Genomic DNA, 15,882 nt, shown 5'->3' on the forward strand with positions numbered 1-15,882 from the left:
GAAATTTGGGGGGAAAAGTAGGAAATTTGGGGGGAAAGGAAAACTTAGGGAGAAAAATGGGAAATGGGGGAGAAAGGAAAAAATTAGGGAGAAAAGTGAGAAATTGGCGGAGAAAGTGGGAAATTTGGGGGGGAGGAAAAAATTAGGGAGAAAAGTGAGAAATTTGGGGAGAAAAGTGGGAAATTTGGGGGGAAAAGTGGGAAATTTGGGGGGAAAAGTGGGAAATTTGGGAGAAAAGATGGAAATTGGGGGAGAAAGTGGGGAATTTGGGGGGAGGAAAAATTAAGAGAGAAAAGTGGGAAATTTTGGGGGGAAGGTAAAATTAGGGAGAAAAGTGAGAAATTTGGGGAGAAAAGTGGGAAATTTGGGGGGGAAAGGAAAAAATTAGGGAGAAAAGTGAAAATGGGGGGGGAAGTGGGGAATGGGGGGGAGGAAAAATCAGTGAGAAAAGAGGGAAATTGGTGGGGGGGGGAATGGGGAACCTGGGGGCAGTGGGAACCATCAGGAAGGAGCTCTCCCAGAGCATCCCTAAAGCCTCCGGGCAACCTGAGCCCCGCACTGCACGGCTGCAGCAGCCCAGCCCCTTCCCAGGCGGTGCCGCCGCTTCCAGCCGGGAATGCCTCGATGCCATCAGCAGCAAAGCTCATTAGAGCCGAGCGAAATGCTCCAGCCTCGGCCTTGGGAGGCACCAGCAGCTCGCTTGGCCAGAGCGGGGTGGAAACACAGGGAGAAGGATGGGGGGGGATCCGCATCAAACGGGGTGCGGTTGATGATCAGATCAAGGATGCGTTTGCACAAGGATCCGAGGCCAAGGCCGGGCCCTGGGCAGATGCCGCGCTGCGAGAGAGGCAGAGGCATAAAATGGCCCTGCGGGGAGCACACCCCGTGCTTGGAGATGCGGAGGCTCCGCTGGGTACCACAGCTCAAGAGCTACATCTAGAGGCGCAAAGAGCATCCTCGGAGCATCCTGATGGGGACATCGCTCCTCCGTGGGGTGTTCACAACAGGCAGCGTGTTCCTGCAGCGGGGACGGCCCCAGCTCATCGCAAAGCATGGATGAGGGGGGGATCGATCCCATTGGAAGTGCCTCAGCCTGGGTCCAAGCAGGAAATCCACGCTCCGAGCTGCCCCCCCCCCCATCCAAATCCCGTCTGCTCTCAGGGTGATGCAAGGTTTGATGCCAAAAGGGAGCAGGCAGTGGAAAAAGAGGGATTAGCTGGGAAACTTCGCAGGGATGCTCATGGAATTGAAGTGAGATCAGGAGAGGCAGAGGCCGAGACAGGGATGTACAAATGGGATGTGGATGGGGAGAAGGAGCTGAAGGAGCAAGGGATGCAGTAATGGGGATGAGATGGAGACCCCCTCCCCTAAAAATGGCATTCCCAGTGGAGACCCCCAGAGCACATCCATGGGGAAGGGATTGGGAGTGAATGGAAAGAGAGCCCACAATGCCCATGAGGCACGGATGGGACCCAGGGGTCCTGAACTGGTCCCACTGCTTTGCTCCATGGAGACCCTGAGGCTGTACCTTCAACCACACAACTCCTGCTTCTCCATCTGGTCCAGGACCAGGTCCCGATCCCCAGGGATGCAACAGCCTCTTCCTCAGGCTCTGGAGAGGAACCAGGAGCAATCCCTTCAGTGATGCTTCTGGAGAAGTGAAGGCTTCCAAGAGGATGCTGTCAGACAGTCAGCATCAGTGGCACTGCCCCAGTGATGGAGTCCAAGGCTTGATACGTGCTGGGAGGCCGGAGCCAGGGTTTCCTGCAGGAATGGGGTGGGATGGAGCCGTGCTGCTCCGGGATTCCTCAGAGCACAGGGAAGGGGCCTGGCTCCAGGCCATGATGAAACACCCAAGTCAGGTTCTGGCATCAGAGGTGACAGAGGGGCAGCCACTGCATCTCCCTTTAACCCATCCCAGTGTCCCACCACCCTCGCAGGGAAGAGCCTAAGATCCCATCTCCACCTCTTATCCTGTCCCTGCATCCCTCATCCCAAGCCCCTCTCCAGGTTTCCTGCAGCCCCTTTAGGCACTGGAGCTGCTCTAAGGTCTCCCCTTCAGGAGCCTTCTCCTCTCCAGGCTGGACCAGCCCAGCTCTCTCAGCCTGGCTCCAGAGCAGGGATGCTCCAGCCTCTGCAGCATCCCCATGGCATCGCCCCAGCAGCTCCACATCCCTGTGGGTGCTGTTCCCCCCAGCGCTGGATGCAAACAGAACCCAACAACAGAAGGGAACAGAGAACATCAAAGCTTACATCCCTGCTGTAAGATTAAACCTCCAACCCCAGACAGCGAGAGCAAAGCAAGATCACACTGCAGAGGTTCTGGCTTGCTTTAATAGAAGCAACAAGACCTCTGCAGGCGAAGGGGGGGAGAAATAATCAATACCAGAGCTCTTCACATGGTTAATTGGAGAGGGCTTTATTTGCTGCTGAAGGGAACTGGGACTATACAGCTGGTTTGCACTGGACCGAAGCTGGGATTTGATTTCATTCCATGTCTCCACGTTGATGGCGCGAAACCAGAAGCGATGCGATGGGGAAGTGGATAAAGGACGACTTTACAGTGTTCAAACCACACGTGGATGGAGAGGAGCTCGAGGGAGAAGGAGAACAGGCTCCAAGCTACAACAGCAAATCCACACCACAGCCACCCCACGCCACGGCACCGCACTGGAGTGACTTGAGGCCGGAAGGGGAAGCGCACAGCATCCTTATGGACCACTCCTCAGCTGGGGCTGGCTACGGAGCCTCCTGCAGTGGCAACCATTGAGCCTCTCGTTTGTCACTCAGAACCAAAAGGCAGCTTCAAGTTTTGAGAGTCAAAGCAATGGCAGAAGGGGAGAAGAGGCGGTGCCAGCGGGTGATGGGACAGAGGGACCATCACCGTGGCTGCGGCACCGAGGGACGGCCGTCCCCGTGCTAAGAGAGGGGAGATCTTGCACTCCATTTACAGATGGCTTTAGGAAACCAGTTGTACAAACCCAAGCGAGCGGGGCTGCCCAGCAAATCCCCATCCTCGTGGTTCAAAGGAGCTGGCCCAAACGTGCACAAGGGGGATGTGGTTGGGGGGCTCCTTCTGTTGCAGCATCAGTGCGAGGACCACTCGGCGCGGATGCAGGATGCACTGAGGACACCTCCTCGGTTCAGGAGCCATGGTAAGGGTGACTCAAGCAGCTGTGGCACACCAGGAAGGCTGGCTCTGATGTTCTGCTTCGGAAAGATGCTGCTGTCTGATTCTGCTGGTGTTCTCAGCCTTGGCTAAACCATGCAGGGGGAAACCCACCGTGTCCGGTGCCACAGACGCTACCCAGATATGAAATGAGCTTTTGTTCTTGGTTAAGGTGGAGATGAAGTTCCTTTGGGAGAGCGCAGGGTTGGAGGCTCTGGTGCCCTCGGTGGGGTTTTGGTGTCCCCGTGGCCCTCGGCCTGCCTCCGGGCCCCCAAGGCACTTCACTCCGTGCGCAGGATGATGTGGATCCCTGACTCTGTGAACACGGGGCCGCTCATCTCGCCGGCCCGCAGCGCGAAGGAGGCGTCCTCAAAAGGCTTCTGCATCTGACCTGGGGGGGGCAGACACCACAAAGCTCAGCCAAGACAAGGGGGGAGCAAGAGCCAGCTCCCAAAGAACCCAGGCACCGCTTAATAACCTGGTGTTCGTTCCGGGCTGCTCCCCAAAGAGGCTTCAAACAGGCATCGTCCCCATCGGGCTCTACAGGCATCGCTGCAGCAAAGGGGGATGCTCAAAGCTGCCTCACTGGCAACAAGAGGAGGTTCCAGCCTCCTGTGCCCTCCAGGTACTGGTTGCAGTGGGGAAAGGCTCTGGTGTGCTTTACTGGCTGCACTCAATACTTCACAAGGCACACACAGACACCAACCGGCCTGACCTAGATAAGAACTGGGTTTAAGGCTCTCGTCTCCCAGGTCACTGAGCTTCAGCAGGGTCAGGAAAGCCAGAGATGCTCAGATCCTGCATGGGGAGCAGTGGGGAGAATCCCAGGATGCTTGAGGTTGGAAGGGACCCTCAAGCTCATCCCGTTCTAACCCCGTACCATGGGCAGGGATACCTTCCATAGAGCAGCTTGCTCCAAGCCCTGGCCTTGAACACTGACAGGGATAGGGCATCCAAACCATCTCCATTCAACCCATCCCAGTGTCCCAGCACCCTCATGGGGAAGAGCTTCTGCTTAAGAGCTCATCTCCATCTCCCCTCTGGCAGCTTAAAGCCATTCCCCCTTGTCCTGTCCCTACAGGCCCTTGTCCAAAGCCCCTCTCCAGGTTCCTTGTAGCCCCTTTAGGAACTAAAGCTTCCCAACCCCTCCACATCTATCCCAGCAGCACCTCCAGAACGGAGGTTTCACTTCCTCCATCCAGCCACATCCCCTTCCACTAGCAAGGCAGAGGATGCTCTAGTCCTCCCTTTCACCTATTCTCCCCCTTCCATAGTGGTTTATCACCAAACTGACTCAATGCAGCATTTCTCTTCCCCCATTCCAGTGCTTAGGAGAGGCAGGCAGCTTGCCTAGCAAACGCCAGCATCATTCACTGTCACCTGCCTTTGGGGGTTCTCTTCCACTAGGACCTGTAATCTTGACTTCAGCTGAGGCAGGAGCATCCCTGCTCCACTGCAGCGCTCCTCCTCGAGCTGGACCATGACTTATAAGGAAGGGCTTCAAGAAGACAAATGGAAATGGTTTAATAACCTCACCTCTGCAGGAACCAGTGCTCCACCTTCTAACCCATCACATCTGCAGCCCAGGGGAGTGAAGGCAGCAGGATGCAGGGAAGGGGATGGAATGGCAGGGCCAGGCTTTGGTCACCACTCGTGGTTCCAATGCCATCTAGTGGAACGTGGCTCTTGGAACGTTCTGCTTTGGTGCAGGCATTAAGGCAGCACCACTAAAACCCTCTTTGGCTCCATCTCTAAAGAGCACAAAGAGCTGAGGTGCCACTGACCCCAACCCTGCAGACAGCACCCTGGGCTTGGTGCTTCGCTCCATACAGAGCCAGAACACAGCACTGGTTACTCCAGTGTGAAGGGATCTGGTGGGGGAAGCAACTGCTGCAGAATGGCACCCTAAAGGGAACAGTGATGAAAAAGAGTGGTTTTGGGGGGGAACCCACTCAAAATCCAGTTCTACGGACTCCTAAAACGGTTTGGGTTGAAGGGACCTTAAAGCTCCTCCAGTTCCAACCCCCTGCCATGGACAGGGACACCTTCCACTGGCCCAGCTTGCTCCAAGCCCCATCCAACCTTGAACACATCCAGGGATGCGGCTCTTCCTCTGGGATTGCTGCAAGTCCCTATGACTTCTGTCACCTTCTCTCCTTTGGCAAGAGCCTTTCCTCGCCCTCTTCTCATGAAACATGCATGGACACCCTGGCTCTAAAGAGATCTGGGGGTGTTCTTTGGGTGCTGAAGCTGTCCTCATGCTGGCAGGGCTTTACTTTCCTCCTAGTGCAAATGCAGAAAGCAGTGGGAAGATGAAGCAAGCGAGAGGCCCTGGTGCACTTCCCCATCCCAAAGCTGATTCCTCCCACCCTGGCAAATCCCATTAACAGGCAAACAGCCCCAAGGTTTGGCTTCTTGCTCCCTCCCTGCACTGGTCCATGGGAGTTGTTCTCTCTCATTGAAGAATAGGATGCCAAAGCATTTCCCTCAGCAAGACTTAGCCCCTGCTTCCTTCTTCATGGCTCATTAGGCTCTGGCTCTCCAGCTGGAGAATCCCTTTCCAGCAGGGAAAAGCTGATTTGGTGACAGGCACTTGCACAACATCACCTCCCTGCCGAGGATAATCCTCTGGTTGCATTCCTAATAGGTTTAACTTCCAGGCATCCAACTGCATTTCCTGCTTGGCAGGCCGCCTTAGCATAGAAATCCCCTTTCCCACTTGTCTGCAACCCACCCCCTGCCAAGCAGATCGGCAGGGAGCCTGTAATCCCACTGGGACATTCCCATTGGGACATGCCCCAGCTCCACTTACCTCTCCCAAACACCCCCAGGTCTCCTCCTGCTTTGGCCGAGCTGCAGTCGCTGAACTGGGACGCGAGAGACTCGAAATCCTCTTCTCCCGATTTTATCTTCTGGATGTAGCCTGGGAAGAGAGGGAATCAGTCAGGGATTTGGGAGAAAAAACCACCCCAAGGCTCCCCATCCCACTGCAAGGAGGGCCCAGAGCATCGTGGCACGGAGCAAAGCTTCCCAACCTCCTAAAGGCAGGCAGAGCCACAATGGAACAATCCCACCACCCCAAAAGCACTCGCCTCCCCTTGGCTTTCCAAGCACGTTCCCCTCTTTTGCATCTCTCCCAGATCCTATTAAAGCAAGCAGTTGGTCCTGCCTGCTGCTGGCCTAAAGCATGGGATTTGTTCAGCCTGGAGAAGAGAAGCTGCGTGGAGACCTCAGAGCAGCTTCCAGTGATAAAGGGGGCTATAGGGATGCTGGGGATGGACTCTTCATTAGGGACTGTAGTGACAGGACAAGGGGTGATGGGTTCAAACTGAAACAGGGGAGGTTTAGATTGGATCTAAGGAGGGAATTCTTTCCTGTGAGGGTGCTGAGGCACTGGAATGGGTGCCCAGGGAGGTTGTGAATGCTCCATCCCTGGCTGTGCTCAAGGCCAGGTTGGATGAAGCCTTGGGTACCATGGTTTAGTGTGAGGTGTCCCTGCCCATGGCAGGGGGTTGGAACTGGGTGATGTTAAGGCCCTTTCCAACCCAAACTATTCCATTCCATTCTATTCATGATGAGGCTGGGGAAGAGATGAGCTTTGGATTTCAGGGCTCACCTCCATAGAAGACTGAGCACAAAGAATCCCCAAGGAGTGGGGACCTTTATGGCAGCAAAGCCAAACCAAAGGGATTTTAAGTCATCATCTTAAGTCTTTTACAGCTCCCCTTTTCCTCCCTCATTCAGGCAGTTCAATTTCAATCCATTCCAAGCCTTTGGAATCCAACAGGGTGCCCAGGGCAGCAAGGGTTGGTTTTGCAGCTGGAGAGGCTACAAAGCAATGTGAAGAGCAGATTGCCTGGGGCTTGGTCTGGAATGGCATGTCATCCTTTGGTTTAGGAGCTGTCCTACTGGTCCCAGCAGGAAAGGAGCCTGGGTTCCTCCTATGAAGGAATGGTTGGCTTGAGGCCGACCAGTTGGTGACAAAACAGAGTTTCTCCTAAAACCACATTTGTACCCCCATAAATATGTATTTAATTGCCTGTAGCTGCCAGTCCCCAGCAAGTACCTGTCACACATTGCACCCAGAAGTGTCAGGAATCGCAGTTCTAAGAGGTGATGCCTATGCAAAAGGAAGGAAGCATCCAAATGAAGGAGCAGAGGGCTCCCATTTGCATCCAAACCTGCCTGCCCCTATCCCAGCAGCAGGATCCAAGGGGTAAAGAGGGTTTCAGCATTAACTGAAATAGCATTTACTTCCTTCATTTACTTCCCTTGTGATGCCAGGGAGCAGCCTGAGAGCAAAAGCTGCCTGGCAACTCCATGGATAAAGCCAAAAGCTTCTGTAAAGCTGAAGGAGTTGCTCCAACCCAAACTGGCTCTGGGAAGTGGGAGGAATGAGCCTTTTCCCTCAAAGAAAAGGCCTCTTTTCCCTAAAAGAAGGCTCCATCAGGAGCAGGACCACGTACCCATGGAGGATGGATAGCTCCACAAGCAGCGGGATGGCTTTAACAGCAGCACTGGAGTCGCAGCATCCTCCATGGAGTAAATGCCACAGCAAAGGCAGAGCCAAGAGTTAATGTGGAGCCTTGCACCCCACCACGAACCCGTGCTTGGGGAAGATTAATTCAAAGTGAAGTGCAAAGGAGGGCTAAGAGTAGAAGCAGCATTGACCTACATTACCAGGAGCTAAAAGCCTGGCGTGGCAAAGCAGGTTGGGAAGGAGCAGGATGCTCGGAATCCACTCCATCAGCAAGAAATGCCATTTAATTCAGTGCTTTGACAACACTGAGGCAAGAAACAAGGGGCAGGTGGTTAGGGGGTGGGTCTGGGGGGTTTGACACTGGTATTCCCATTCCAAGGGAAAAAAAAAGAGGAAAAAATGAGAGAAAAGACAGAATTAGCAGCTCTGTTTCAAGATTTCCAAGCTTTTCTCTTTCCTTTGGCCCAGATGTTCCTATGAAGCTTTTGTCACCTCTGCTCACCCTTTCTCAGGCACCCTCACCTGAAGGAAACCAATTCCCTAAGCACCAAACTCCCATCCATGGCAGGGAATTTCCCTTCCCTTCCCTTCCCAAAGGTGGGGAGTGGATACCACCTACTGGTCATCACCTCGAGTGATTCAGCACAGAGCTTGCCCTCCCAAAGCTGTCACTGAAGCAAGCCCTTGCAGTTGGTGGTGCTTAGGACCGAGGCAAGAGCCACAACACCCTCCTTATCTTCTCCCCTTGCTGCTGAAGCCATGAGAGATAAGCCAGGCCCAGCCTGTGGGCTATGAGATAAGCCAGGCCCAGCCTGTGGGATGTATCTGCATGCCCCTACCTTGCTGCCAGGAAACACAAAGCCACCCATTAGCAAGCACAGTCACAGCATCATCAATTCATCACTTTGGGGAGGGGGGGTTAAAGTGAGGTTTAATTCAGTCCCAAATCCCTCATCCTAAAAGGGAAAAGCTGGGCTTGGAATTCACTTCCTTAAGATCCAAACCTCCTCGGTGACGAAACACAACATCAAATCACAAGGCCACAATCCACCTGCAAACATGAACAGCACCTACTGCAAAAGGCACCTTAAACCAGCTCCTAAGCCAGAATATTGGGGAGAAACCCAGGCAAATTGGGTCATTTACACAGGTTTGGGCAAGGCTCATGGCCTCCTAGGAGTATCTTGCTTTGGACAAAGCTGATGGCTTCCTAGGAGCATCTTGCTTTGGGCAAAGCTTAAGGCTTCCTAGGAGCATCTTGCTTTGGGCAAAGCTTAAGGCTTCCTAGGAGCATCTTGCTTTGGGCAAAGCTTAAGGCTTCCTAGGAGCATCCTGCTTTGGGCAAAGCTTAAGGCTTCCTAGGAGCATCTTGCTTTGGGCAAAGCTTAAGGCTTCCTAGGAGCATCTTGCTTTGGGCAAAGCTTAAGGCTCCCTAGGAGCATCTTGCTTTCAAGCAGAGCCCCAATGGCACTTAAATGACTCCAACTTGCTCCTGAGGAGTCAAGTGACATGAAACCAAACGAAGAAATGTTTAAAAAACATCTGGGTTTCGCTTGAAATCAGTTTATTTTTAAAAATGGAACAATACACATTTACAACACAAAAAAAATACAACCCAACCTCAGCCATAACATCCCCCTCTACACACACACAACACACACCACAAAGGGGAAGGCACACAGGGCTGGATGTGCCTTTAAGCCATCCCATCGCCCAGCAAAGGTGGCTCAAAGCACTCCCCCAGCACCCTAAAGGGGGGGATTCAAGCCTGCAACCCCCTTGCCCTCCCCTGCTTGCCCTCCCCTGCCTTTTACTTGCCATTGATAAGCCCCAGGGCCTCGTCTTTGGTCCTCGTGATCTTGTCCTGCCTCCAGGAGGAGGGGCGCCGGGACTGGTTGTGCTTCACCAGGAGGTGGGAGCACCGCACCTTGCTGGGCTCGCCGGGCCCGTTCCTGCCACCGCTGCTGCCGCTGCCACCGCTGGGCCGCTCCCACTGGCTGGCGTTGGTGATGTGGTTGAAGTAATAGACCCGGCCTGGGGGGACACAGGGAGAGGGATGCTCAGCCCCAAAAGCAGCTTCTGGTCCCCAAAAGCAGCTTTCTCCACCCCCAAGAAGCAGCTTGAAACCCCCAAAAGCAGCTTTCTCTGCCCCAAGAATCAGCTTCTAACCCCCAGAACCAGCTTCTGGCCCCCAGAAGCAGCTTCCAACCCCCAAAAGCAGCTTGAAACCCCCAAAAGCAGCCTTCTTGGCCCCCAACAGGCAGCTTTCTTGGCCCCCAAGAAGCAGCTTCAAACCCCCAAAAGCAGCTTTCTCTGCCCCCAATAACCAGCTTCTAACGCCAAAAGCAGCTTCTAACCCCCAAAAGCAGCTTCTAACCCCCAAAAGCAGCTTCTAACCCCCAAAAGCAGCTTCTAACCCCCAAAAGCAGCTTCTAAGCCCCAGAACCAGCTTCTGGCCCCCAGAAGCAGCTTGAAACCCCCAAAAGCAGCTTCCAACCCCCAGAATCAGCTTTCTTGGCCCCCAAGAAGCAGCTTCTGGCCCCCAAAAAGCAGCTTGAAACCCCCCAAAACAGCTTGAAACCCCTCAAAACAGCTTTCTATGCCCACAAGAAGCAGCTTCTAGCCCCCCAGAAGCAGCTTCAAACCCCCAAAAGCAGCTTCTAACCCCCAAAAGCAGCTTTCTCTGCCCCAAGAAGCAGTTTCTAAGCCCCAAAAGCATTTTCTAACCCCCAGAACCAGCTTTCTCTGCCCCCAAGAAGCAGTTTTTAACCCCCAGAACCAGCTTCTGGCCCTCAACAACCATCTTCTAACCCCCAAAATCAGCTCTCTTGGCCCCCAGAACCAGTTCATAACCCCCAGAAGCAGCTTTCTCTGCCCCCAGAGCCAACTTCTGGCCCCACACTCGGCTTTCTTGGCTTCCATAACCAGCTTCTATCCCCTACAAGCAACCCCCTCCGCCCCTAGAAGCAGCTTCTGGCCCCACACTCGGCTTCCTCAAGCCTCAACACCAGATTTTAACCCCAAGAAGCAGCTTCTGGCCCCAAAAAGCAGCTTTTTCTGCCCCAAGAATCAGCTTTTAACCCCCAGAAGCAGCTTCTGGCCCCAAGAACCAACGATAAAAGCCCCCTTAAGAGGGGCAGGAGCCAACAATAGCCCCCAGGTAACACCGTGCCCATGCTGGGATGCGCAGTGCCTCCTTCCTGACCTGGGGGAAGGCTTTGCCTCCCTCCACCCCTTGCTTCACCCCCAAAGCTCTGCATTGGGGCAGACCCATAGGGCCCCAATTCCCCTTTGCAACCCCAACCACCACCCTCCCCACAACGCAAAGGGGACCCCAGTCCCCCTTAACCATCAGCTCCTCCTCGAGGAACCCCAAACCCACCGCTTGGAACCAAGCCGGCCCCATCCTCCGCAGCCCCACCGGGAGCAAAGCCTCCTCGGAGGCCTTCGGAAAGCGCCTGCTCCCGGCTCCACCGGGCTGCGGAGCAACCACAGCCCCCGGCTCCACGCAGCCTCCGCCCGGCAGCGAGGCCTCGGAGCCCCGCACACCACGGCAAGGCCCAGACCAGGCCTCACCGCACCGCGACCCCCAATAAGGCCCACAGTGAGGCCCACACCGAGCCCCACCGCACCGCGAACCCCTCCCGGTGAGGCCCAGACCCGGCCGCCGCTACCCCCCGCTGCCGCCCCCCGCCGTTGGCCGTACCGGAGCTGCGGCTCATGCGCTTCTCCCAACCCGGGGGCAGCTTCTCCTCCTCCGCCATCTTCCCTCGCCTGCGCCTCCCGCACCGGCGCCAGTAGTGCGGGGACAAGAAAGGGGGAGAGGCGGGACAAATGTGGAGTTCCCTGCTCCTATTGGCCAAAGGGAAGGCAACGCCCAAGCTTCCCGCGCTGCCATTGGTGGAAGAGCCTGTCCATCTGGCTGCAGGGCGGGAGGCTGCGGTGAGCCTGGACGGTGGCCGTGGGTGGGCAAAAGATGTCAAAAAGCGAAGCGAAGCAGCAGAACGTCACTGTCCCCATCACCCCCGGTTCTGCAGCTCCCGGTGCCGCTCCCCCCCGAGCCACACAACAACCAGAGACCCGAGAAACACGTTTATTAGAAACGACTTCAACGCTCCAGGGCAGCTTCAGGGCCTCAACACAGCCTGGGGAGGGAGAACGGGGTTTGGGATGGGGGGCGGGTCCCATAGAGAGGAGAGCATCAGCAGGGAACGGGGAGGGAACGGCAGCCGCTACTGGTAGTAGAGCTCCAGGTTCATGCCATCATGGATCTCATCTGGAGGATGGGGTTAAGGAGATGGGGAAGGATGCAGTGAACCCCCCCCCCGGCCCCATACACCCATTAATAGGGTAAACCACCCGCCTGCAGCAGGATACAGTCGCCCAGCGTGACGTGATCCTTGAAGATGGTGTACCTGTGGGGACAGAAAGCAGGGTTGGGGGGGGACCGGTACCGGCTCTGCCACCCCAGCATGGGGAAGGGGAGAGCCCCCGGGGGGGGGCATGGGTCTCGACTGCTTCCAGCCCAGTGCCACTCACCACTTCTTGAGCACGATCTTATCCCAGCGGGTGCCGGTCTGCGCCGCGATCAGCTTCTTCAGGTCGCGGATGGAGTCCTCGGTGCTAACGGTGCCGTTAAGGAAAAGTGGGGGAAGGAACCGGGAAAAGGGGGGGAGGAAATGGGAAAAGGGGGGGGAGGAAGCGGGAAAAGGGGGGGAGGCACAGGGAAAAGGGGGGGAAGAAAACGGGAGCACCCCCCCCCCCCGGCTCCCCGTTCTCGGCGGATACTTGCATTTCACCCGCACTTTCTTGCCCAAGCGGTCGTTGCAGACGACTTCGATCATGGTTGCCTGCAGGATGAGGCCGGATTAACGGGGAGGACACCGGGAGGGGTAACGGGGAAAGGGGTTAAACACGGGAGGCCCCGGAGCCCCCCCTCCTCTCCCGGTACCTCACCGAGCTCCGCCACAGCGCCGGAAGCGGAAGTCAGCGGGGGGCAAACCGGAAGAGGAAGTGTTGGGGACCGGCCAAGATGGCGGCGGCCGTAGCGGAGGTCTCGGTGCTGCCCGATTCGGTGTTGCTGCAGGTCCTGGCCCTGCTGCCGCCGTGGGACCGGTTACGGCCCTCCCTTGGACCGGTACCAGTACCGGCTGAGAGCGGCCGTGTTAGGACCCCCCCGTTGTACCGGTACCGGCTGAAAGCGGCCGTGTTAGGACCCCCCCTTGTACCGGTACCGGCTGCTGTCCGGTTCCGGCGCTGATCGCTTCCCCGCAGGGTCTGCCGGCGGTGGCGGCGGCTCGCGTTGGACCCGACGGTGTGGAGACACGTGGATGTGAGCCAGCGGCGGGTACGGGAGCATCCCAGTGCGGGCAGGGGCTGAGATGGGGGGGATCACCCCATTGCAGGCAGGGGATTGAGGGGGGAATCACCCCATTGCAGACAGGAGATTGAGGGGGGATCACCCCATTGCAGGCAGGGGATTGAGGGGGGATCACCCCATTGCAGGCAGGGGATTGAGGGGGGGATCATCCCATTGTGGGCAAGGGATTTAGGGGGGATCACCCCATTGTGGGCAAGGGATTGAGGGGGGGATCACCCCATTGTGGGCAAGGGATTGAGGGGGGGATCACCCCATTGTGGGCAAGGGATTGAGGGGGGGATCACCCCATTGTGGGCAAGGGCTGAGATGGGGGGGGATCACCCCATTGCAGGCAGGGGATTGAGGGGGGGGGATCCCCCACTGCAAACAAGGGGTCCCCATTCCCCACCCTCTGGCCTCAGCTCCTATCCCTTGTTGTCCCCCCCCCACTGCAGCTCAGCTCCAGGGCCCTGTGGCAGCTCCTGCGCCGTCGCCTCCCCTCGGGGCTGTGCACGCTGCGGGCCCGGGGCTCCCTCCTCTCCTCCTCCCGGCCTCCCCTCCTCTCCCCAGCACTGTTGCTAGCCCTGGGCAAGCGCTGCCCCCGCCTCCAGCACCTGAGCCTGACCGAGACCGACCTGCGCCGCATCCCCTACGAGAGCATCCCTGCATCCCTGAGGGCGCTGGAGCTGCGGCGCTGCGAGATCCCCGCTGCTTGGTTCCACCCCGGCTCCTCCCCACGGCCTCTGCGCCACCTCCACATCCACCACGTCCCGGCCTTCTCCGACCAGCACTTGCTGGCAGCCTGCTCCCAGCACCGCCTGCAGACACTGAGCCTGCGGGGCTCCTATCGCCTGACGGAGCCCGGGATGCAGCGGGCGGCTCCTTACCTGCAGGGGCTGCGGCGCTTGGAGCTGCGGGGCTGCGGTGCCGGTGATGCCACCATGGCCTCCATTGGGTACCACATGAAGGGACTGCGGGAGCTGGAGGTCGTTGCTTGCCCCGTGAGCAGCGCAGGTTTGGGGGCTTTAAAGGGCCTCCAGCACCTGGAGGTGCTTTGCCTTGAGCTGGGGGAGAAGGTGTCTGCTGGGGCTGTGATTGCCTTGGGCCGAGCACTGCCCCTGCTCAGGGAGCTCCGAGTCGTTGGGGCTTGCTTAGCACTGGGAATCATGGATCAAATCCGGATGGATTTATCCCATTGCAGCTGCACCCATTCGCCTCAACCCCCAGCCTGAAGCAGCCTCAAGCACTCCCCCATGGGCCAAGGCTGCTTCAGGGACAGAGTGGCCACACAATGGCGAGTGCATCCCTTAAAGGGGCTTGTGAAGAAGTTGGGTTTGCTGGGATCCCCCCCACCACACACTCTGTTTCCTATGGAGCAGGCATCTCTGAGGAGGTGACCAGGGATGAGCTGAGGTTCTCTCTGCTCCTCTTCCCTCCCCACCAAGCACCAGGCAGCAGCTTAAGGAGCGCAGAACTGGAGGAGCCACTGGAATAAAAGAGATCCAGCAGCCTGGATCCCAAACTCCCAGTCAGCATCCAGCTCCTATTGCTCCAGCACCCCACATGCACGCTCCAGCCTCTGCTGGGGAGGAGCTGGATACCCCAGCCACACGTTTCTGCTTGGAGAAGCCCAGGCAAGGAGCGCTTCCCAATCCACTTCCCTTGGAATTCCACTCTTCAGGTTACTCCTTGGGAAGCTTTTATGCATGGGGGCTTCATGGATACGTGGTCCTGAGGTCCTGTTTGCCCAGTGCAGGGGCTCCACGTGCTCTTGGGCATCACCAACAGCCTCGTTTCCCCATTGCCTTCTATTGTCCACATCCTCCTCCCTGTGGTATCAGCTGCCATGGAACGCTGCGACGTTCCCATTCCGAGCTTTTCCCATCAACCAAGGATGGGTTTGGATGATTTCTTGTGTCTATTAAATCAAACTGCTTCCCATTGATGTTGCCTGGGCTCGTTTCCCAACTCAGCTTCAGCAATGAGCCATTGGGTTCCACACAGCCCCGATGGCAGTGACACCCCCCCAGTGATGAAACCCTCACCCTGCCCCATGCCAACTGCAGGTCTTTGTGCCCTGGCTTCTTTCCTGCTCCTATTCCCAACCTCTGGAGCTGTGGGGCAAGCAAACAACGGGAACGTGCCCCAGCTCTGCTTTGGAAAGCATCCCAAGGCTGTTGGCTTAGCAACACCCATTCCGTGTTTAAACCCAGGCTCAGTAACCCCCATTCCATGTTTATCCCATGCTCAGTAACCCCCATTCCGTGTTTATCCCATGCTCAGTAACCCCCATTCCATGTTTATCCCATGCTCAGTAACCCCCTTCCATGTTTATCCCATGCTCAGTAACCCCCATTCCATGTTTATCCCATGCTCAGTAACCCCCATTCCATGTTTATCCCATGCTCAGTAACCCCCATTCCATGTTTATCCCATGCTCAGTAACCCCCATTCCATGTTTATCCCATGCTCAGTAACCCCCATTCCATGTTTATCCCATGCTCAGTAACCCCCATTCCATGTTTATCCCATGCTCAGTAACCCCCATTCCGTGTTTATCCCATGCTCAGTAACCCCCATTCCATGTTTATCCCATGCTCAGTAACCCCCATTCCATGTTTATCCCATGCTCAGTAACCCCCATTCCATGTTTATCCCATGCTCAGTAACCCCCATTCCATGTTTATCCCATGCTCAGTAACCCCCATTCCGTGTTTATCCCAGGCCTGGAGATTCCCACTGGAGTAATTCCTGTTATTAACAGTGGGAGCAAGGAGGGAAAGCAGCAAAGGGAGACTGGATCCCGGGATAAAGCCAAGCCAAGGCACAGCTGGAGCTGAAGCGCTCCCTCAATGGTTGCAATGGGATGCTCCC

The 15,882-nt window shown here is 56.6% G+C and overlaps 3 protein-coding genes across 3 annotated transcripts; 1 reads left to right on the forward strand and 2 right to left on the reverse strand.

Moving 5' to 3' along the window:
* Nucleotides 1-3,423: 3,423 nt before the first annotated feature.
* PIN1 (peptidylprolyl cis/trans isomerase, NIMA-interacting 1) lies at nt 3,424-11,441 on the reverse strand. The gene is made up of 4 exons (XM_061356514.1): nt 11,356-11,441; nt 9,468-9,683; nt 5,982-6,092; nt 3,424-3,560 (listed from the first exon to the last, which is right to left on the reverse strand). The coding sequence occupies exons 1-4, from the start codon at nt 11,411-11,413 to the stop codon at nt 3,451-3,453; spliced, it is 495 nt and encodes a 164-aa protein (XP_061212498.1). The 5' UTR covers nt 11,414-11,441; the 3' UTR covers nt 3,424-3,450.
* Nucleotides 11,442-11,778: 337 nt separating this feature from the next.
* UBL5 (ubiquitin like 5) lies at nt 11,779-12,691 on the reverse strand. The gene is made up of 5 exons (XM_061356513.1): nt 12,606-12,691; nt 12,438-12,499; nt 12,189-12,272; nt 12,027-12,064; nt 11,779-11,925 (listed from the first exon to the last, which is right to left on the reverse strand). Exons 2-5 carry the CDS (start codon nt 12,491-12,493, stop codon nt 11,882-11,884), a joined length of 222 nt encoding a protein of 73 aa, XP_061212497.1. The 5' UTR covers nt 12,494-12,499; nt 12,606-12,691; the 3' UTR covers nt 11,779-11,881.
* Nucleotides 12,676-14,240, forward strand: FBXL12 (F-box and leucine rich repeat protein 12). The gene is made up of 3 exons (XM_061356511.1): nt 12,676-12,776; nt 12,921-12,996; nt 13,464-14,240. The coding sequence occupies exons 1-3, from the start codon at nt 12,682-12,684 to the stop codon at nt 14,238-14,240; spliced, it is 948 nt and encodes a 315-aa protein (XP_061212495.1). The 5' UTR covers nt 12,676-12,681.
* Nucleotides 14,241-15,882: the final 1,642 nt, after the last annotated feature.

This window comes from Neopsephotus bourkii, unplaced genomic scaffold (assembly GCF_033783945.1).
Source record: "Neopsephotus bourkii isolate Nb327-2 ecotype Australia unplaced genomic scaffold, CSIRO-AGI_Nbou_v1 NB_857, whole genome shotgun sequence".
Classification (NCBI taxonomy): Eukaryota; Metazoa; Chordata; class Aves; order Psittaciformes; family Psittacidae; genus Neopsephotus; species Neopsephotus bourkii.

Excerpts from the sequence above, each read along its gene's own strand:
- UBL5 (XM_061356513.1), bottom strand. The coding sequence starts at position 12,493 with ATGATCGAAGTCGTCTGCAACGACCGCTTGGGCAAGAAAGTGCGGGTG. Across the intron at positions 12,273-12,437 it reads AAAGTGCGGGTGAAATGCAA|CACCGAGGACTCCATCCGCG; the intron begins GTATCCGCCGAG and ends CGGCACCGTTAG. Across the intron at positions 11,926-12,026 it reads TCACGTCACGCTGGGCGACT|ATGAGATCCATGATGGCATG; the intron begins GTATCCTGCTGC and ends CCCATCCTCCAG.
- PIN1 (XM_061356514.1), bottom strand. The coding sequence starts at position 11,413 with ATGGCGGAGGAGGAGAAGCTGCCCCCGGGTTGGGAGAAGCGCATGAGC. Across the intron at positions 9,684-11,355 it reads GCGCATGAGCCGCAGCTCCG|GCCGGGTCTATTACTTCAAC; the intron begins GTACGGCCAACG and ends GTGTCCCCCCAG. Across the intron at positions 3,561-5,981 it reads CCTGGGGGTGTTTGGGAGAG|GTCAGATGCAGAAGCCTTTT; the intron begins GTAAGTGGAGCT and ends TGCCCCCCCCAG.
- FBXL12 (XM_061356511.1), top strand. The coding sequence starts at position 12,682 with ATGGCGGCGGCCGTAGCGGAGGTCTCGGTGCTGCCCGATTCGGTGTTG. Across the intron at positions 12,777-12,920 it reads TGGGACCGGTTACGGCCCTC|CAGGGTCTGCCGGCGGTGGC; the intron begins CCTTGGACCGGT and ends ATCGCTTCCCCG. Across the intron at positions 12,997-13,463 it reads TGGATGTGAGCCAGCGGCGG|CTCAGCTCCAGGGCCCTGTG; the intron begins GTACGGGAGCAT and ends CCCCCACTGCAG.